At 56.9% G+C, this 21,450-nt stretch overlaps 1 protein-coding gene across 1 annotated transcript; it reads left to right on the top strand.

Moving 5' to 3' along the window:
* The first annotated feature begins 3,064 nt into the window (after positions 1-3,064).
* On the top strand, positions 3,065-21,154 carry LRRC27 (leucine rich repeat containing 27). Its single transcript, XM_079793279.1, has 11 exons — positions 3,065-3,137; positions 3,855-4,100; positions 5,952-6,082; positions 9,241-9,299; positions 11,526-11,678; positions 13,069-13,426; positions 14,451-14,597; positions 17,488-17,584; positions 18,749-18,867; positions 19,631-19,760; positions 20,993-21,154. The coding sequence occupies exons 2-11, from the start codon at positions 3,909-3,911 to the stop codon at positions 21,119-21,121; spliced, it is 1,515 nt and encodes a 504-aa protein (XP_079649405.1). The 5' UTR covers positions 3,065-3,137; positions 3,855-3,908; the 3' UTR covers positions 21,122-21,154.
* Positions 21,155-21,450: the final 296 nt, after the last annotated feature.

Raw genomic sequence — 21,450 nt, 5'->3', positions numbered from 1 at the left:
CCAGGGGAACGGTGCTGGGCCTGGAGTCCATAGGCTGGCTCCGTGGGCCTGGCAGGGATGGGGACGAGGTGACCTCGTGCAGCCTCTCTGGCAGAGGGGAGGCCTCCTCTCCATGCAGGTGGGGCCCAGGCCAGGGGTCCGTTCTCATCAGATTGTGAACCTGCTGGTTCTCCACAAAGATCCCCGTGGACGAACTGGTTTCTCTACTTTAGAGTCTTGTTTTCGGGGGGGGGGGGGGAGGATCCCCAGGTTCTTGTGCTCCCGTCAGATGTGCATGGAAGGAGGCAGGTGGCCGGAGACTCGGAGCCACCCTGGGGACCCTCCATAGATCCAGAGGCTGTCTGAGGCCGCTGTGACCTCCCTGCTCCTCTAGCTCCCCTGTGAAATCGGGGTGATGACCCCACCCCCTGGCTTTATAGAGATGAGCCATGGACGTTGCTGGTCTGCCTGGCGCGGTGCTCTGCGTCTCCCGGCATTACTCAGAGCTCGCAGCCGTGTGACAACATCCTCCTCACGGCACCCCGTGTCACAGAGGCGTGAAGCCGGCCGGTGAGGCAGGTCACCGCTGAGCGCACTGCCATAAGCTTGGGAATGACACTGTGGACGCCCATAAACAACTCAGCCAGACCCAGGATGGACCGGAGCACGTGTTAGGAGCCTCCTACCCCCAGTAGATGGGCAACTCATGCCTGGTGCAGCCCCTCACTAGACCCACTCCTCCTTTGCCTTGTAACCATTGACGCACACCAAGTGACAGATGTAAAATGTAAATGTTCTGAGTGGGCAAATGTAACACCGCTAAGCAGCCGCCCACCTCACCAGCACCCACCCTCTGACCCTACCTGTGCACCTGCACCTGCCTCCCCCAGGCTGGACTGAGGGACCACCTGTCCTCCGACCCACTGTTAGTTCCCTGAGGCTGCTGTAACAAATACCACCCACGGGGTGCTTGAACAACAGGCGTTTATTTCTCTCAGTTCGGGAGGCCAGACGGTTGAGGTCAAGGTGCTGGCCAGGTGGTTTCTCCTGCGGCCTCTCTCCTTGACGTGCCGATGACTGTCCCTCTCCGTGTCCTCACATGGTGTGTGTCCCTCTGTGTGTGTCTGTGTCCTAGCGTCCTCTTCTGATCGAATACCAGTCCTATTGAATCAGGGCCACCCGTGTGACCTCATGTAAAGACCCTATCTCCAGATAGGGTCACATTCTGAGGGGGTTAAGACTTCAACGTATGAATCTGGGGGGACACGTTTAGCCCACAACACTTACCACATGCTCCCTTGTCTCCTACCTGCCCGCAGCCTGGGTTATGGGCCAAGCCATCCCTTGATTTTTCTCATTCACACTTACAACTTAGCGCTCAATTTTGTTCCTATGAGAAACGTTCGTGCTGTGTGAGGTGTCCCGAGACTTCCGCTTTCTAAGACTCATCCTTGTGGTTGTGAGCAGCTACTGTCTGTCCATCTCAGGGCTTTCTCTTGTCCTGGCCTCTGACATGCGGCCCAGTTCTTGCTGAAGAGAGAGAGGCTGCTGTGGACGTCTGTGACCGTGTGCCCTGGCGCATCTCCACACCTTCACCTGGCTCAGGGAGACCAGGTCAGGATGCCGTCTGGCCTCCCCAATGGCGAGATGAGAAATGTGTTCGTTGCCAGCGGGAAGTTTGTTGTTGTTGTTGTTCATTCTCACCCGAGGATATGTTCCCCTTTGATTCTTAGAGAGAGTGAAAGGGAGAAAAACATCGATGTGCGAGAGACACATCAGTTGGTTGCCTTCAGCACACACACCAACCAGGGCTGGGATGGAGCCTACAACCAAGGTATGTGCCCTTGACCGGAATCAAACCCAGGACCCTTCAGTCCGAGGGCTGGTGCTCAGCCCACGGAACCAAACCAGTTAGGTGCATGTGAGAAGTTTTTGGTGACTTGTTGCAACAGCAATTGGAAACAGGTACACTAGTGTTAAGATATGTGGTTTTTTTACCCTGTTACATGTGAATTTCAAGATGATGAAAATCCATCGGACATTGTCCTGAAAATAATGATCTGTTTGAGCAAGAGTTTGCGTCTGAAAGCCTTTCATTTGACACTGAAGATTAAGCATTTACTATATCTGACTTTCCTTTGTGTGGCAGATATTTGCCATCTTTGCAGGTGAGGTTTTTTAAGAGGCTGCTTCATCTCTTTCCTCTTCAATGAGAGAATGCGCTCTGCTTTTCAGAAATTACTGAAAGGTGAGGTGGCCTGTGATTGGGGGACACACCTTTCCCAGCTCTCCTCATGGCGCCACAGGAGGCATTTTGTGTGAGATTGGGGGGTGGAGGGCAGCCGTGAGGTCGCAGCCCCAATGTCTTTGTACCAGGAAGGTCAGGGCCAGGGCCCACCTGTGGCTGCAGCTCCCTGTCCTCATTGGTGGGGGCGGGAGAGCAGCTTTCAGCTTCTCCAGCTCCTGGGCGAGGAATGGTGCCCCTTGTTCAGGGGGAACGGTGCCACGTCTGCAGGACACCCGTGGCCCATCCACCGTGGGGTTCTGGCTAGAGCTCAGGACGTCCAGCTTGCAGCAAGCCACCCGTCCTCAGTTTACCTCCAACTTCCCCTGCCTACCACGCCCTGCACCCATGGATGGAGCTGCAGGCCAGGTGTCGTGTGCCCGCTGCCTCTGTGATGGACCCCTGTGACCCTAGAGGACCCGGGTCTCCGGACGCAGGGCGGTTGGCCTGAAAAGCGGCCTTTCCCGCGCGTTTAGGCGGCTGTCCTCAGGGGCCACGTCCTCAAGCCCAGCTCGCTGCTGCCACCTCGCGGTGGTGCTCTGCGCGCACCATGCCTCTGGCTTTGGTGCGGCGCCCGGTGTCCGGAGGCCCAACCACCTCTCTCTGGGTGTCGGGGTCACGGACCGCCTGGCAGAGGAGGTCGCGGGCGGCGGGCCAGCGCGGGGGACCCGAATGAGCGCTGCTGCCGGCCCCTGCCCCGCGCGCACGCGCACGCGCACCCACCCTCCCCGAGGCTGGGCGCCTGCGGGGTCCCGCCCCTCCTCTAGCGGCCCGTGTCTCCATGGCGACCGCGTGTGCCTGGCGGCCTCCATTGTTGGGCTGCACCCCCCTGCGCCCTAGGCGCGCCAGCCTGCTAGTGGGGGGACCGCCACAGGTGAGGCGGGAGGGGGGCGCCGCAGGGAGGGGGAAGGGGGTGCCCAGGTGAGGTAGGGGAAGAAGGGGTGTGTGTGAGTGAGGGGAGCTCTGAGCTCCTGGGGCCCCAGGGTGGGCGGGCAGCTGATGGAAGGCGGTGCCCAGTACAGGCTGCGCCCCCAAGCGAGGACCCTCAGGCCCGACAGGGAAACCGAGGCAGGCGCGCTGGGCACCTGGAGCCCACCTGCTCATGGTTAGGTCCTGGTGTTTCGCTCTGGTTTTCAGACATTTTCCCTGTTGGGAGGTTTATAGGAGGTTGAAGGCCTACGCAGAACAGGACTAACCAGAGAAAGGCCCAGGGGCAGGGATGGCGGGCGGTTTTGGGAGGAGGGGGTAGCACCTGTGGGCAGTTCCTTCACCCCGTTTTATGGAAGGAATGCATTGGTTGACAGACGTTGGAACGTTCCTCCCTGAAATAGCCATTTCTGTTCTGCGTTTTGGAGTTGAAAGTTGTATCTCAGAACTCCGTGGTTCAGAGTGAGGAGCAGAACGTTTTCATCTGAACCTTCTTGCACCCCGGGGATTTATTTTAAATTTAAAAGTCAAGGTGATGCTATTGCTTATTAAAAGCGAGTGTTTGTAAGCAGGTGAGATCATCGCGGGTCTGCCAGGCCGCTAGCCCGTCCCGCCTGGGAACGTGGCCCGTTCCTCATCGTGGTTGTGTCCCCGCCCGCTCCAGGTGACCCAGGAGGATGAGCGGTGGCCCCGAGCACTGCTTCCTCCCAGCTGACAGATGGAGGGAACCGGCCCTGGGACTGCTGACCCGGAGAGCGACGCTGCTCAGGCTGGGAGCCCGCCTGCCGCCCCCTCCAAAGACATTCCTAAGAGTGTCCCGGGGGCCATGTTTTCTTCCTCACCAATTCTAGACTTGAGTCAAAGTGGTCTTCAACATTTAGGAGACGTCCTTAAAATTCCCACCCTTAAAGTAAGTGGGGCGTGTCTCGGGGTATTGTGCACGGACCGGTGTAGACATAAACAGCTCACCTCAGGCTTTTACTTGTCGGCTTCCCTGAAGGAGAGAGATTCTAGAATGAGATAGAGGAGGGTTAACGCGGGGCTTCGTGTGCTGTTCAAGACAAATGAGAAGCTCAGGCATGGGGACCAGCCAATGGGAATACCGCAGAGGGTCCAATTCTGATGTCCTCTCTCCTCAAGAAAGTCTTGGGCACCAAAAAGCTCGTGGTAGACACCGCTACTGAAAGCACCTTCGGTCCCTAATTTAATATATTTGTATTAATGAGAGAGGAAGAGAGAGGGAGAGGGAGATAGAAACATCAGCGATGAGAGAGAACCATTGATCAGCTGCCTCCTGCACGCCCCACACTGGGGATTGAGCCCGTAACCTGGGCATGTGCCCTGACCTGGAATCGAACTGGGACCTTCTGGTTCATGGGTCGATGCTCAACCACTGAGCCATGCCAGCTGGGTCTCAGTCTCTCATTTAAAGCACAGAAGCCCTAAAAACCCAATCAACATTGAAACAGGGAAAACCTTTCTCACCCACGCTTTGCTGATTTTACCGTATGCCTAGTGCAGTGGCCGGCAAACCGCGGCTCGCCGCGAGCCACACGCGGCTCTTTGGCCCCTTGAGTGTGGCTCTTCCACAAAATACCACGGCCTGGGCGAGTCTACTTTGAAGAAGTGGCGTTAGAAGAAGTTTAAGTTTAAAAAATTTGGCTCTCAAAAGAAATGTCAGTCGTTGTCCTGTTGATATTTGGCTCTGTGGACTAATGAGTTTGCCGACCACTGGCCTAGTGCCTTCGCCAGGTGAGTCCCTGCCTGCTTGGGATCTAGCTTGTGTCATCACCTGTGACTTCCAGAATAAGGTTCCGTCGGAGCCCAGCAACGTAGTCACAATGGCCGAGGCTGACCTGGCACTGCTGTGTGCCAAGCACTGCCCACCTAGTGTGCCCTGGGAGGTGGGCCACGTGACCTGTTTTACAGGTGAGCACTCTGGAGCCCAGAGAGGTTTGGGAACTTGTTCAAAGGCACACAGCTAATAGGTCCTGTGCTCTGCGCTTTGTGATGGTGACTTGATTTCACTGGGAATCCCGCAGTGATGGCTCTGGGGTTCTCGTGTGGCTGCCGATCAGGGTTAACCCACGGCAGACCGCTCAGTGTGTGTGTCCTTCAGTTATTTCCTTTGGCTGCGTCCCTGTGACCAGACGGGGCCGTTCCCTCACTGGGCAGAGTTGCCGTGGGCCCAGGAGGGAGAAGAGGAGTATAAACACTGGGAGTGAGTGTGGTGTTAAAGGGTGTTTCGGAAGTGGCCTGTGCCCATGGGGGTGTCCTCAGGTCAGGACACGCTCTCGGCTCCCATAGTGTCGCACGGGTCCTGACGATTCTCATGTTGAGTCTCGTGTCTTCTGTTTAAACTTAAGGTACAAGAGTACGATTTCCCTTCTGACTTGATATGTGGGATTGTGGTGCCTAGTAGCTCTTCGGAAATGTAGCTTCTGGGCTGTATCATGTTTTAAAATTCAGTTGGTCGGCCCTAACCGGTTTGGCTCAGTGGATAGAGCATCGGCCTGCGGACTGAAAGGCCCCAGGTTCGATTCTGGTCAAGGGCATGTACCTTGGTTGCGGGCACATCCCCAGTAGGAGGTGTGCAGGAGGCAACTGATCGACGTTTCTCTCTCATTGATGTTTCTAACTCTCTATCCCTCTCCCTTCCTCTCTGTAAAAAAATCAATAAAATATATTAAAATAAAATAAAATAAAAATAAAAATAAAATTCAGTTGGTTGACCAAACGTGGTCTTTTCTTTCCTGGGAAGCAATTGCATCTTCAGAGAAATGAGCTCTGCACAATCCCGCGAGACTTCTTTCAGCTGCTGCCCAACCTCACCTGGCTGGACCTGCGGCACAACAGGATCCAGGCGCTTCCTTCCGGGATTGGCTCTCACAGGCAAGTCGGCTCCTGCTCCCGCCTCAGAGTCCCCCTCCCTCTCGCATGCCCGAGAGCTTGCTCTGCGGCTGCTCAGCTCCTCCTGGTTGAATTTTGCCTTCAGAACAGAATCATTTAACGGTATTGTTGAGGCCGGCCAGGAGGCGCGAAGGCTGCGTGTACAAATTCATGTGACTGTTGTTGTCACGCAGGACACTTAGTAGCCGAGGGTGCCAGTGCCTTTGTTGGGCCGGCCGTGTGGGGTTTGTAATGTATGTCGGGGTCCGTCTCTGACCCGTTGTGTGAAGCTGCCCGAAGGGTCGGAAAGACAACCATGTGTATCAGGGCTGGTTCCTGGCGAAGAACGAGGCATTCTCCCCGTTTTGGAGGAGTGAATGTGTGCTCTCCTGCTCCGACTCCAGAGGTTCCCAGCACCCCCACTTCCAGGACAAATGCCAGGTGTCCCTCTGTTCCTCACCTGGGCCCTCCCCAGCAGCTGGCCGTCAGCCGGCGCCCTCAGCGTGGCCTCCGGGAGCCATGCTCACCAGGAGGTCCCCTCCCCTCTTGGCCCCTTTGACTCCTGTACCCCATCCTCCCCCCAGTGCTTCTTACCCCTTGAGCCCTTCTGAGGAACACTTCAGGCCCTCCTCCTGCGTCGGTGCATCTGGGCAGAGGAAGCACACGCCAAGGCCCTGGGGTGGGCGAGTGCTGGGAGACGTGAGGGACGCAGGGAGGCCAGTGTGGCCGGCCGGGCTCATAGGCCACAGCTGCTGTTTGGGATTTCATTTTGAAAGGGTTTGAGTGGATTGGGGTGGAATTTGACTTGGCTTTCAGATCACTGTTCGGAGGGGCGAGAGTGGCAGCAGCGAGGCCACGTAAGAGGCCACGTAAGAGGCATGCGCGAGGCGGTGCCCAGGCAAGGCTGGACACTGCAGAGCTGCGCTGGGCTTGAGAGCTGGTGGGGCTCAGGTTGCATGTGGGCGTGGGAGGAAGAGTGGTGTGCAAGGGCCACCCCCAGTTCTGACACGAGTAACTGTGCACAGAAGCCAGGCGGCCACTGAAACAGCGGGGCACGGGCCTGCAGCAGGCCCTTCACTCGCCCGGCTGTTGCTCACCATTTTTAAAAGCAATTTTTAAGAAGTGAGTATTGCCCTAGCCGGTTTGGCTCAGTGGATAGAGCATCCGCCTGCGGACCAAAGGGTCCCAGGTTCGATTCTGGTCAAGGACAAGTACCTGGGTTGCAGGCTCCTCCCCGGCCTGGGCCCTGGCGGCAACCAATTGATGTGTTTCTCTCACATCGATATTTCTCTCTGTCTCTCCCTCTCTCTTCCACTCTCTAAAAAAATCAGTGGGAAAATATCCTCTGGTGAGGATTTCAAAACAAACAAACAAACAAACAAGTGAGTCTTCTGTCACCTGTAAAAGAAAATGTCTCCGATCCTTGGTGCCTTCGCAGGCTCCTCGAGGAAGCAGCGAATGCCATGATGAGCTGGCATCTCCATCAGGATGGGGGCAGAGCCAGGACCCCTCTTCCTGGAGCCCATGGGGTCGGGGGGGGGGGTGTCTGTGGAGCAGATCACCTGCGGGGAGTCGTGTCCCTGGCTGCATAGAGCCGGCCGGGCAGGCGCATTACCGAGCCTGGTCTGCAGCTGGCTGTGTGACGGGCCGAGTGCTATCTGGGCTGCTACCTCCTCCCCCCTCACAGCTGACCCGAGTGGCCTCCCCGGTCCTCGGAGGCGGCCTGGGGAGGCGCTGTTCTTCACACGGTCCTCTTCTGGGTTTAGGATAATCTAGTGCTCTTTGTCCATAAATTGTGCGGAGAGTAATTGCTACTCAAAAGGTAAAAAGGAAGTGCTTTCCCGTACACACTATTCTTTCTTCGAAGATAAGCACACAGTTCTCAAATGTCGGCATCTTTGCTTTTTCCAGTCAAAGCCAGGGGCTGACTGTTGCTTAAGACATAACTGTGCATGTGATGGGTAACCCGCTGCATCATTAAAATCAGAGCGGCCTGCGGAAGACCCGAAACACGCTCATTGTAACTTCTAAGTGATGGTGCGCGTATTGAGAGCCTTAAACTTCCCACGCAGCCTGATGAAAACGATCCAGAGCGAACGGGCCCCTTCAGGGTCGGCGGCGTGAGCTCGCGGCCAGCGCGGACGCGTGAGGCGTGGCCTCAGCCCGGGTGCCCCTACGAGCGGCTGGGTTCCCGTAGACGCCTGTGTCCAGGGGGAAGTCTGTGAAAGGAAGCGACGGGTCAGCACGGGGTGTCATTTAAAGTGAGCACCGGATATTCCAATGTGTTATCATATAGGGTGGAAACAGGCCCGACCCCCTTTCAGGTCGGTCGGTGGCTGCCAGGTTGTATGTCCCCAAACCAGCCAACAACAAGAACGTCCCTTTGCCGCGGCGGTTCTGTGGAGGCATCTCGGGAAGCCCCGGACGCTGACCCCCGTGGCGGCTGCGTGTCAGCAGATAAAAGGGGCTAATGCCCAAAGCGGCCCAGGTAGCAGCGCTCCCCGGGAGGTAAACAGAAAATGGTCAGCCCCTGTGGTCTCTTTGGTGCTAAATTTTGCAAGTCATGCTAACAGGCGTCAGATACGGGGAGAAAATGCCCCGAAACCAGGTGTCCTTGCTTTGGGGCTTCTCCGGCCACGAGTGTGTGAACCACCATCCCTAAGCAGGGCAGCCACGCCGTGCAGCACGCGTCTCCCGACGCTCTCGACCGTGGAAAACATTCGCACAGAGCACCTGGAAATGCTGGGGTGCATCACCAGACACCTCAGGCCCCCCGTGTGGTGCATGTGTCACGGGCCACCCGCCGCCCGGGCACTGGTTCTCAGCCAGGAGAATTTGCCCCCCTCCGCGCACAACTGGCCATGTCTGCAGGTTCTGTGGTTGTCACGGGGCAGGGGGTGGTCTACTGGCATCTGGTGGGGACAGGCCTAGATGCTGCTATAAACACCCTGCCGGCACAGGACAGTCCCCCAGCCACGCTTGGCCTGGCCCCGAGGTCAGCGGTGGTGGGCGAGCGCTCGGCCCCGATGCCGGGACAGTTGACCGGGCCTGTGGTCACGCTGTGGGTCTGCGGCGTTGCCGCCTTAAAGAGAAGACAAATGAAGGGACGGTTACTTGACTTTCTGCTTTTTAAATGATATATGTTCTGTTTTGTTTTAAAGGTATTTGAAAACTTTGCTTTTAGAAAGAAATCCTATCAAAGTGTTGCCTGTGCAGCTGGGTAAGTACTCAAACAGCCCAGTAGAAGGTGGTTTTAAAATGCAGCCTAGTGAGGTTGCTGCAACCTGCAGTGGACGCCAGGCATGGCCCCGAGGGGAGGCCCCTCCGCCTCTGTCCTCGGGCTCCCAGGAGCCTCAGCGCTCCTGCGTGGTTTCCACACCTAAAGAGGGACTCGCAGCCTAGTGTGAGGAGCGATGAGACCTTTCCTTTCAGATCCATCAACTTCTGCTTCTTTATATGTTGATACGATGTTCTTGGTTGAACAAAAATTTAGGATTTTCCCATTTCCTTGTTACTTTTGGTGCCCCGGTTTGTGTGGAGTGCTAGCCCTGTGGTTTTCACACGTGTGTTCCCGTGCTCATTGGCACTCGACTTCAGCCTCCTGCTGGCCACCGTCTGCGTGCGTGCGTGCGTGCGCCATCCCAGCTTTGACTTCAGCCTCTGCGTTGTCAGCCGCAGGCAGGTGTGGTTGGGTGCTACTCTTCTGTCCAGTCTGATGGTCTCTGCCTTTTAACTGGAGTGTTGCTTCTTTCTCGTTCTCATTTCCTCTCTTCCTGGGACTCCAGTTACACAGGTTTAGATTTTGATTCTGTCCCACATGCCTTGAATGCTCTCTCTCCCCCCAATTCTTTTTTCTCTCTCTGTGTTCCATTTTCTATTGTTTTCCACTAGAGGCCCGGTGCACGAATTTGTGCACAGGTGGGATCTGGCTGGCCTGCCCTGATTGGGGCGAATAGGGCCGGGCTGGCGGGGGGGGGGGGGGGGGGATGTGGGCGGTTGGCCGGCCCCACCCCCTGGTTCAAACTCCTGGTCGAGGGGACAATTTGCATATTTGCCTTTTATTATATAGGATTGACCTGCCTTGAGTCCTAGATCTTCTGGTGAGTCTAGACTGCTGTTAAACTCATCCATTCAGTTCAGTGGTTTGCAACTAGACTTGAGATTTTATGTGCATGTGTGTGTGTGTGTGGGGGGGGATTTTAAATTACTAATTCATTTCCTTAATTGTTATAGATTGATTCAGATGATCTATTTCCACCTGCATCCGTTTTGGAATATCTTCATCTGCATTTTTGAAGGAGAGTTTGCCAGACCCAGAGCCCTTGATTGACAGCACTGTGGACATCTGCTCCCCTGTGCTCAGGCCACCACTGCTTTCGCCAGGAATTCCGCTCTTGGTCTTATTGTTGCTGTTCCCTTGTAGGTGCCGAGTTGTCTTTCTCAGGCTGTTTCCAAGGTCATCTCTTTGTCTTTCAGTAGTTTGTGATGTTTCTCGGTGTGAATGCTTGTGGTTTATATTACTTGGGATTTGTTAAGCATCTTCGATATATAGATTAATGTTTATCATCAAATTAGAGTTACGTTGGCCATGGTTTGCTCAGATTTTTTTTCTTCTGATCCTCTCTTTTGCTCCTTCCACGACTGTTATTACATGCATATTAGCATTCTTGATGTTCTATGTGTCTCTGAGTTCTGTTGTTGTTGTTTTAATCTTTTTTCTCTCGGACCTCAGCTTGCACACTTATTATTTATCCATCTTTAAGTTGACTTGTTTCTTTTGTCCTCTTGTATATGTTTTTGTCATTTTGAGTCTAGTGAATTTTTAATTTCAGTCTTTGTAATTTTTAAGTCTAAAACTGCTATTTGGTTATTTAATAATTCTATTTTTATTGACATTCTGTATTTGTTGAGACGTGTTACTATACTTTCCTTGAATTATTTAAGTATGTTTTTTTTCATTTCTTTGAACATGTTTATAACAGCTGCTTTGAAGTTTTTGTATGCTAAATCCAGCATCGGAGCCTGCTCAGAGACCCTTTCTCTTGGCTTCTTGTTTCCTGAGTATAAGTCACATTTTGCTTTTCTTTGCATGCCTTGTCGTTTTTGGTTTTCTTTGCATGCCTTGTCGTTTTTGAAGATAGGCATTTTGGATATTATAGCAGTTTTTGGTGATTTTTACTAGAGGGCTGCTCTTCTGCTTCTGTTTATTTTATTTTACTTGATTTATTTAATTTTGTAATCAGACTGGTCTTAATCTATGGAATCTGTCCCCCCTGCAGGGTTTTGTGTTGTTTTTTTTTAAACAAATCTTAGACATCTGTCATATAATTTTACCCAGAATTCTCAACAGGGCCTCTTTCTCCTAATGTGCAGAAGTAGCTGTCATCTCCTGTCTCCATTGCACAGGCGGGTGTGTAACATGCTGGTGGTTCTTCCTCTCTGCCAGGGAACGTGACGACGCTGAGAGCGCTGAACCTGCGGCACTGCCCTCTCGAGTTCCCGCCTCGGGTCATCGTGCAGAAGGGCCCAGCCGCCATCCTGAGATTCCTGCAAGGCTCTGCCACCAAGCTCCCCTCCCGCCAAGACCCAGCTTCTCAAGGTTCGTGGGACAATTATTGGGACAAACTGCATCAAAACGGAAGCGAGTGCTTTTTAAAATCTGGGCCCAGGGCACCTCCTCTCTTTAATCATGTCCCAAGGAACACGGGAGCCTCACGTGTCCCTGCTGGACGCTCCCAGCACCTGGCTCACACACGGTCTCCTCGCTGATAGCAGAGCCCCATCTTTCCCTGGCTCCGTGCTCACGGGCCCAGGTTGTGGGCTTGATCTCCAGTGTGGGGTGTGCAGGATGCAGCTGATGGATGATGTTCCTGTCTCATCAATGTTTCTCTCTCTTTATCCCTCTCCCTTCTTCTCTCTCTTTCTCTATCTCTATATCTATCTCTATATCTATATATATCTATATCTATATATCTATCTCTATCTCTATCTCTATCTCTATCTCTATATCATCTATCTCTATCTCTATCTATATCTATATCTATATCATCTATCTCTATATCATCTATCTCTATCTCTATCTCTATCTCTATCTCTATCTATATCTATATCTATATCTATATCTATATCTATATCATCTATAAAAGCCTAAGCAACCTTTACAACTGAACAACTGGTGACCGGTCACTATGACATGCACTGACCACCAGGGGGCAGACATTCAATGCAGGAGCTGCCCCCTGGTGGTCATTGTGTTCCCACAGGAGGAGTGCCGCTCAGTCAGAAGCCGGGCTCACGGCTAGAGCTGCGCCCGTCCCGGCTGGGGCTCTTCTCTGGCCACCTATCAGTTCGGCACTACTACATCCCCCGAGGGGTCCTGGATTGCGAGAGGGCACAGGCCAGGCTGAGGGACCCCACCCGTGCATGAATCCATGCACTGGGCCTCTAGCATATATATAAAATAGCTAACTAGATTAGACTTGAAAAGCTGAAAATGAATTCACTTCTCACAGGAAGTAGCTTACAGTGGTCAGAGCTATTTAAATTGTGAGTCTACAGGCCTGGGAAGGCTGTGGTTACACAAGAGAAAAGCCCAGCCTGTCCGAGTGTCTGTGCCCGTGGGAATGGAGGCCTCACGCAGCCAGGTGACGTGGGTCTGTGGGACACCGTGGCTCCAACACCTCATGCGGGACCCGGCAGAGTCACAGGATGAATACATTTCAGGCCAATTTGCTCCCAAATAATTCACCTAGGGCTAGAGATCAGAGTGTCTGAAAGTCAACAAAAGCATCGCCAGACAAAAGCAGCAGGCACATGGCTAAACGTTGATTAGAAATTAAGAACCCAAAGGGTGTGCATGGGGAGTACCTTCACTTACACGGGTTTGCAGGGACTGTGCGAGCCTGGGCGCAGGGAGCTGCCTGGGGGCTGCTTGAGGCTCGGCCCAGGGCTGCAGCGCAGGCACCTGACTCGGGGTTTTGTTTTACTAGCGATGAGCCTCAGCCAGCTGCCATACCCCCTGCTGGCCTTCCCCGAAGAATGTGCACCCAAGGGACACACCGCCAATTCTCAGGGGCCGAAGGGGACCAGGTTGAAAGAAATGGAGGCCCGGTTCCCACCTGTGGAGAAACTGGACCTGAGTGACCTCCGGAAATCCGCCGATTCCTGGGAAGACTGGCCGAGCGAGGAGGAGATCCGGCGCTTCTGGAAGCTGCGGCAGGAGATCGTGGAGAAGGAGCAGGCGGAGGTGCTGCAGAACCAGCTCCTCGCCATGGAGCTGCCGCCGAACCTCCGGGCCGTGCTGCGCAGCCGGGACGAAGCGCGCCCCAACCCCAGACACGCCCTCAGGTACGACTCCTAAGCCAAGGTGTGTCGTCAGGTCTTTTCCAAGTGGAAAAACGACTTTGCAGCTATCTTTTAAAACACGAGGGATGTGTGTGTGTCTGCACCGCCCTCACTAGTTAGGCAGCAGGACCAACCTGGCTTTGGGTTAAAGTCACCCCAACATGGGCTCCAAGTAGGTGGTTACACAAGAGAAAAGCCCAAATCCTGTGTGTGTGAGTGTGTGTGTGTATGTGTGTGTTATATGTCTGGCGCGTGTGTGTGTGGTATGTCTGTGCATGGTATGTGCTCATCTGTATATTGTGTGTGTATTGCATGTGCACAATGGGTGTTGTGTATTCATGGTGTATGGTGAGTGTTGCATGTGCATGAGGTATGTAATATGTGTTACATGTGCGTGATATATGTGATGTGTTATATGGGTATGTGTGATGTGTGTGCATGCTGTGTGATGTGTGTTGCGCATGCATTGTGTGTGTGATGTGTGTTGTGTGTGCATGGTGTGTGTGTGGGTCTGTGTACGGTGTGTGAGAAGGCTGGGGTTGGAATATTGAAAACATTGAAAATCTTCAGTCTCCAGGAAAGGTGTTGCTGTTCATTGCACTGTCCTTCCACCTGTCCTGTGGGTCTGAACATTTTCAGAATAAAAACTGTTGAGGTGTTACTAACCGATGGCAGCCGCGGAGGTGGGGGAAGCACGTAGTGTAGGCTCCGTGGCAGCCCGGCCTGGACTCACCTCGCGACTGTCTCCGTCCTGAGCCACCCACTCGCGGGCAGGACGGCTCCAAGCCTGCTGTTTAGAAACCTCCTCCGCCCTCCTTCCATTCACATCCAGGTTGCTCAGGGGAGGCCAGTTCAGAGCCCACAGCCCGGGGGTGACCTGGCGGCTTGGGGGGTGGGAGGGGAGGGCAGCACCTTCCGCTCAGGCCCAGGGTGCAGCTGGCCCCGAAGCCCTGCTCTTACATTGTGTGTTTTCTACCTCATCATAAGGTTTTGTTAGGTAGTTGGCTAAAACCTTGTGTAATTCCAGAAGGAAGCCACCCTCCTTCAAGTACGCCCTGCCTAGCCTGGCGCTAGCGTACCCGGCGGCGACAGGAGCAGAGCAGCTGGAGGAGCGGCGGGCCTCGGCCTTCAGGGAGCTGCGGGAGAAGCAGGCGCTGATGGAGCAGCGCAGGAGGTGAGGCTGGGCTCCGTGGGGCCCAGGCAGGCCCGGGGCGACTCCTGATGAACGGGCCGTTTCTCCCCGTTTGGAAGCTGGGTGCGGCTTCCCGAGTGCAGGCCGTCTCCGGGCAGGTTCTCCCTGCACGTCCGTCCCCACCCGCCGCCTCAAGCCGCCTGCCTTCTTTCTTATACTTACTTACCTCCGATTTCTTATTCTTCCTTAATCCGCCCTCCTCTCCTTTCACTCACCTGGCTGACAGGTCTTTTCTAAAGAACGATATTTAAAAGTAACACGCTTGTCCGTTCACTCTCACCCTTGCCTCGCGGGTCTGCTGCTGCCGCGGCCACCCCTGTGCTCACAGGGGTGCTCACCGTGCCCTCTGTCCAGCTCTGCTGACCGACCGCCTTCCCCGTGCTCTGGGCCCTGGGAGGCCGGCCAGCATGGGCCTCGTCCACAGCACCCAGGACCCCTCACCTCCTGGTTGGATTTGGTCAGTGGGGTGGGACCGGGGGTGGGGGGGGGCGGGAGGTCCCAGCAAGGAGGTCGGAGAGAAGGGGGAGTGGGAGGGCAGTACCTTTATTCCACCTGCCACTCCCTGTGAATGCCACCTGGGCCTGGGCAGGTCCCCCACAGAGGCCACCCCATGCTTCTCACTCCTGGGTTCCACCCGGCAGTCACGCCTTCCCTCGTCCTGGAGCCTGGCGGCTAGCCCACTGTCCCCGCACTGCCCCGGGACCTGCCTGCCCTCCCCCGTGAGTACCCGGTGTGAATAAACCCTCCTGAACCCATCCCGTGAGTGTGTCTTCTCTCCGGCCCTGACGGATGCGGGCTTTTCACGGACCCAGTTCTGAGGGTGCACGGCTGTCCTCCCGCCGCCAGGCCTGCTGTCTAGTCGGTTTCTTTTCCTTCAGGGAAAGGTGGGGGACGGTGGACCCTCAGAACTGGTCAGGGCACATGAGGCCCCTGCCCGGGGCTGCCCCCTGGTGCCGGGATGACAGAGGCTCAGACTCGGGGTGTGGTCTGGACTGCTCCTGGGATCACGCTGGTCATCAGCCACAGCTGTGGACAGCCACCTCCTAGAGTCCCCCAAAGTGTCCCTCGGCTGGAGTCCAGGCTGCAGGGGCGGGGCCGCCTGCCGTCCACCTCAGGGCCAGGCGAGGACCGAGCACGGCGGCTTGGCGGGCAGTTCTGCAGAGCAAGCCATCTGTGTCCCCGCGAGAGGAGCCTTCTAGAGCCACTGTCACAGGCTGCCCCTGACCACCGAGGGCGCCTGCCCCCACACACTGTGCTGCCCCCCGGCACCTCCCTGCTCTGCGTCTAGGCGGGTCCCACCCCTCCTGCCCCGCTTCGCCTGTTCCCCGATTCTAGTTCCTAAAACTCCAGTTCCAGCCTCGGGCACCTCCCTTAGGCTCCTTGGGGAAGCTCTCCTGTCCCTTGTTTTCATGGGAGTCCCTCCCTCCCCCAGCCACTGTCCCCTCTGGTTCTGCCCATGACGGCGATGCACAGGGCAGGGAAGAGGCACGGGGGCACCGGCACTCGGGGTGCCCGGGACCCCGCATGCTCTGTGAGAGGCAGGTCTCAAGCACCAAGGGCAAGTGCAAGCTCTCTTCTTGGTTTCTCTGCCTGGGGCCTGAGGCTTCGTTCTGTGGCCCCCATGGGGACAGTGCGGGAGGCCTGGCCTGTGGCTTAGACTCCTGGTGGACCTGGTTTTCTTAGGACATGAGGCTCCTCAGGACTTTACCTGGTGCCTCTGAAGGAGGGGTCCCTTCCATCCAGTTCACCAAGAAGTGGTGGAGACGAGGATGGACCCCATCTTCTGGAGGGTAGCACCTGAGGTCACAAAGTCACAGCTCCACACCGGACTGCCGAGGGGAGGACCAGGGAGTGTGGCTCAGCTGGGGAGCCACCCAGGCAGGGGCAGGAGGCGATCTAGTGGGGAGGCCGCTGCAGGGGTGCAGAGGGGGGCACCCGGCCCTTCCCAGGCTCTGACGGGAAAGCACGGCTGCCAGGAGGACCAGCACCACGCCCCAGGGGGAGCCCGGGAAGGAGGTACCTGGTCCCACCGCCACCTAAATCCCCAGGCAGCACCAGGCACCGTGCGGGACCTCACAGGGGGCAGTGGGCGGAGCCTGGGAGCCATGAGGACCGAAGAGCCCATGACACAGGCAGGGGCAAGAGGCCAGGGGGCCATCTGCTGAGAGGGGAGACCAGAGGCCAGATTTGGGGGGTCTGGGGAGGTGTGCTGACCACCGGAAGCTACGGGAGACCCAGGAAGTAGTTCACACGGGCCGATGGAGACCTGGGCCAGGCGAGGCTTCCCATGGGTCCCATCTCATCTCCAAAGCCACAAGCACAGCCCAGCCGTCTCTGAGCTGTGGGCAGTGACTCCCCTTGGGCGTGACTGCAGGGAGGTCAGGGTGCAGCGGGCAACCCCTTGCCGTGTGGAGCCCGTCCTGCCAAAGCCTGGCGAGGGCGTGGCCCCGTCACAGGGAGGGGCCTGGGAAAAACACGCGCTCACTCTCTAACGTGGAACTCGCGTGTCTAAGAGGAAGCTGACTCATCAGCGGCTCTTTCACATCTTACGGTGACTGTGAGCGCCTGCAGGCCTCGATGCCACAGCCCCGGCCTGGCCCTCTGATGCCTCACCTGGCAGGGGCTTGAGGAGGGCCTGGCTTGCCCCTGGGACAGTTCGGCTGTGCCCAGCTCTGCCCGGGGTGCATTTCAGAAGCCGCCCCCAATGCTGTGCCGGCCAGGGGCAGGAGGCGATCTAGTGTCTGCCCTCTGGACGGATGGACCGGAAGTGAAGGGCTTTTGTGCGGAGCTTTAAAAATGACAGGAGAGTCCTTGTAAGTTGTGCAGCTGCCCGTCCCCAGGACCGACTGACACGATGGTGCCTTTCCTCCAGAGACAGGAGGGTCCTGCTGGAGTGGCGAGAGCAAGCCCAGACGATGAGGAAGAGGAAGAGGGAACTCGGCAAACTCCGGCCTCCAAGACGGACGCTGGTAGGCGGTGCTGGCGGGCGGTGGGGCTGCGCTGAGACCTGAGAGCGGCCGTCGGGCGCTGCCAGCCGCTTGCACGGCTGAGTGCCCTGTGCTCCCGCTCCTCCTGTTCAGGCCTGGGATGTGCGGGTGCTGCAAACGTCCCCCTTTCTCAGGTGAAGACTGAGGCCCGCAGGCCCCAGCACGGGGGTGGGGCTGGGCTGGTGCTCGGTGAACCTGCGGTCTGCGCTCTGCACCGTCGGGAGCCGCGTGTGCCCACAGGTGCCTTGCTGGGTCTCCTTGTCTGTGGTCCCCTCAGCTTCAGGGAGGCCAGTCACCTCAGAAGCCAAGAAGCGGCGGTTGAGCGGCCTCAGGCCCTCTGTTTTCAAGGCTGGGGCCGCCGGCTCCCATGTCACATTTGGGGTCTGAGCCCGGATGGACAGGGCAGCCGCGGCCTGGACGTGCCGGCTTGCTTATCTCCCGCGAGCGGTCAGGCACGTGCGCATTTGAACTTGGCACGATGTTCCTTCAGTTCTTTTGTTTAAGGCATGTCCCCTGTCGGCACCCCACAGGGCAAGGTCGCCTCTGCGCCCCCATTCTGGGGGAAGGCGCCCTGTTTGCTGTCCACCTCACGGTGGGGCGGCCACTCTGACAGGCAAACTTTGAGGGACAAGAAAGCTGTAGAGAGAATGCGACTCCCCACGTGTCCCTCCCGCTCCAAGTACTCACACCCACTCCACCACGGACCTGCTGACGGGACAGCGCTATTAGCGAAAAAAACCAAACACACACACCGATCCAGCATGTTGTCCGCTGAAGCCAACAATGGCGCAGGGCCACATCCCGGGGGCGTTTCGGGACGCCCGCCTGCCTGGGACAGAGCACGGGCAGGTGTGCAGCAGGGCCAGGGCAGGGGCGCTCCAACCAGCCACCGACAACACAGGCTTTCTGCCTCTCTGTCCGTTACGTTTCCGTTTGAAACCTAGTGATTGACAAGCACGGCCACGGCCATGTCCAGTGGGTGTCCCCCTGCTCTGTGCCTCCTGGCCCTTCACCCCGGCCGAGGCCCGGTGCTGACCGCAGTGCAGGGACCGCTGCTCTCTGACGGCCACTGGTCGGCCTCATGGACGAGTGTCTGTGCCCACAGCAGTGTCTCCGTGGGCTCCTGAGAACACCTTGTTTTCCTAGGAGGCACCCAAGCTTCCCTTTGCCACAGATCTGCTCGACGACGAGAAAAAGCCGGCGACTCCGCCTGGGAGAGGGGGGCAACCCAAAGAGAAGTCACCGCAAGCAAGTAACGAGCCGAGGTTGGTTCTGGGGGGTGATGCTCCCTCCCACCCCCGTTCAGAGGTCCTGGTTCCCACCAGCATCTCGTGGGCAGAGGTCCAGGCATCTGGGGGCTCACGTAGCACCGACAGCGGGAAGGATGGGTCCCGCCCTCAGGGACCGCTGGGCTTGTCACCTCCCTCCCAGTGTCCGCGCATCCCTTAGGGACCCCTCCCCACTTGGAGCAGCAGCTGCGCCCCAGCATTTCTTTAGGTCCCCACGTTCTCCCTTCTCAGCCCCCACTGCGCCTCCCCACGGCAGCCCGTGCCTCCCCCTGGAGTCCCAGGCCTCTTTCTGCCTCTCTGCGCGTCTTTGTTAGAAATCAAAGGGTGTGAACCCGGATGCTGACAGAGCAAATATGTTTAAAATCCTCATTTAATTCAATGTTTCTCTGATTGATTTATTACGACTGTGGATCTGACGTGAAAACAGACACGCTCTTTGTCACTGGCACGATGTGCAGGGCCCTAAATGTGCAACATCTTAACTTGAAGGTTTTAAAATACAGTGTGTGTCCCAGCAGCTTGGAACCGAGGGGAAGGGTGGGGAGAGTCGCCCAGGCCTGGCTGTGAGCTGGCGCCGGGAGGGAGGGGCCGGTGGCCTCCGGTGGCTCATCATCCCCTTCACCGCCTCACCCTCACGGGGCCGGGGCGGGGGGGTTAGTGCAAGCCCTAGGCTCTGCTTTGGTCTGGGGGGGAAGGAAGGCTCCTTCTCCCAGTCTGAAGCCGGGCCTGGGCTCTGCAGGGCCTTCCAGGAGCGGGGCCTGGAGGGGAAGCTGCGGCAGCACGTCCGGCAAATGCAGGAGCGGAGGAAAACGTTTGGAGGCATGGCACCGTTCAATGAGATGAGGAAGGCCACGGAGGACCTGGAGGTGGTAAGTAGTTGTCGGCTTTATTTAAAAACAAATGGTTTTACTAAAAACTAGAGGCCCGGTGCACGAATTTGTGCACAGGTGGGGTCCGGCCAGCCCCGCCCCCTGGTCGAACTCCCAGTCGAGGGGACAATTTGCATGTTAGCCTTTTATTATATAGGATGGAAGGGAACTTGCTGTGCCTTCTCAGAGCACGTGTTCACTGAAATGTGGGTGGGGAGGCATTTCACGGGCCTTACAGCGGGCGAAGGTCCCAGAATGACTCGGTCGAAGGAGGAGAAACTGTTTTGGCCACGTGTGAGCCCTCAGGTGCGATGTGCCGCCTCACGGGCCCTGGCAGCAGCTTCTCCTTTATCAGCGGAAACGGGGCAGGGACCTGTCTGTGGGGGCAGAGCTGGGTGGGGCCGTGAGGGCTTCCGCTAAGGAGGGGGCCTGGGCCGCAGCCAGGCCACAGGCCGACACGCCCAGTGTCTGTGTGGGGTCACAGTGACAGGTATGTAGAAAGCAAAGTAAATGTTTTTAATTCCACAAAGAACACAATCGTTTTAGGAAAGAAAATGTTAACCAGGGGAAAAGCAGCAAATAACGTCTGCTGGTCATGAGGGACGTAAACCCCGAGTGTCACTTTATCCATCGCGATGGGCCTGCAGATGGAGGTCCAGGCTATGCCCAGGGAGAGGGCAAGGGGGCAAAGACATGCCCTCCTTGGGGACAGGGAGGTCCTGGCACTGCAGACACAGTGGCCAGCTTTTCTGGGCAGAGGCAGGAAAGGGCCTGCTCCTTGATGCTGGCCACTTGCCACCCAAGGGCCACCTGCCTCATTCTCCATGTCACCTCCTTCTGGCCCAACAGATGGGCGGGGGACAGGGCATTCGGAGCAGAGCCCACACTTCCTTCCAGGCCCGGGGATTCCCTCCACCTCAGCACGCTGGGTCCTGTTCCCATGTCTGAGTCTCGGCCCCACCTCCCGGGGCAGGTGTGAGTCTCAGGTGGGATCGCAGTCGGGACGGTGTCAGCTGTGGTGACGTGAGCAGGAGAGTGGGTCCTCCCTTGTCCCTTCCTTGACTGGCAGTTATGCAGACAGCTGCGTGTGGACACCGGGGCCTCTGGGGACCTGGGTCCGGGGCCCAAGGGACAGCAGCACCTGCCCCTGCACGGGACAGTGTGTCTGAACAGAGACTGGCTGACCCCGTCCTGCCCACCTGGCTAACTTTGTCCCCCTCCCTCCCCTAAAGGCCAGAAAGCTGCTGGACGGAGTCATGAAAATGAGCAAGAGCCACGGGGGCCCGGCCCTCCCTGCGAGCCATCCACTGTGCCTGCCGGCGTTACAGCCTCAGAATATGTTTTCCAACACGAAATACTAAGCATCTGAAAATGATTGCAAATCCCAATGACAGCGTCTTATGTGCGATGACGGGAACGCCGCCAGCCGGGAGTGGGCTCGGCCGGGGCTGTCTTCCTCCGGGCCCTCGCACGCTGGGGTCTCGGGGTCGGCATCCCCCTCGGCTCGTGGTGCCCGCAGCCTATTGCTTTGGATCTGCCTTGCTTTTCGTGAGGCTGTGAAAGGTTTCAGCTGCATTAAAAGGAAAAGAGTACTGTAAACCAGCCACACGCTTTCATTTCTAGCGACGGTAACAAGGGTAGTTATTTCCATGGGCGGCGGGGGCGGGGGGGGGGGGGACCGGCTCACCCC

The sequence above is a fragment of the Cnephaeus nilssonii genome (assembly GCF_951640355.1).
Source record: "Cnephaeus nilssonii genome assembly, chromosome: 16".
In the NCBI taxonomy this organism is placed as follows: domain Eukaryota; kingdom Metazoa; phylum Chordata; class Mammalia; order Chiroptera; family Vespertilionidae; genus Cnephaeus; species Cnephaeus nilssonii.
Note: the sequence above shows the minus strand (reverse complement) of the source record. Positions and strands in the feature narration are given on the sequence as shown.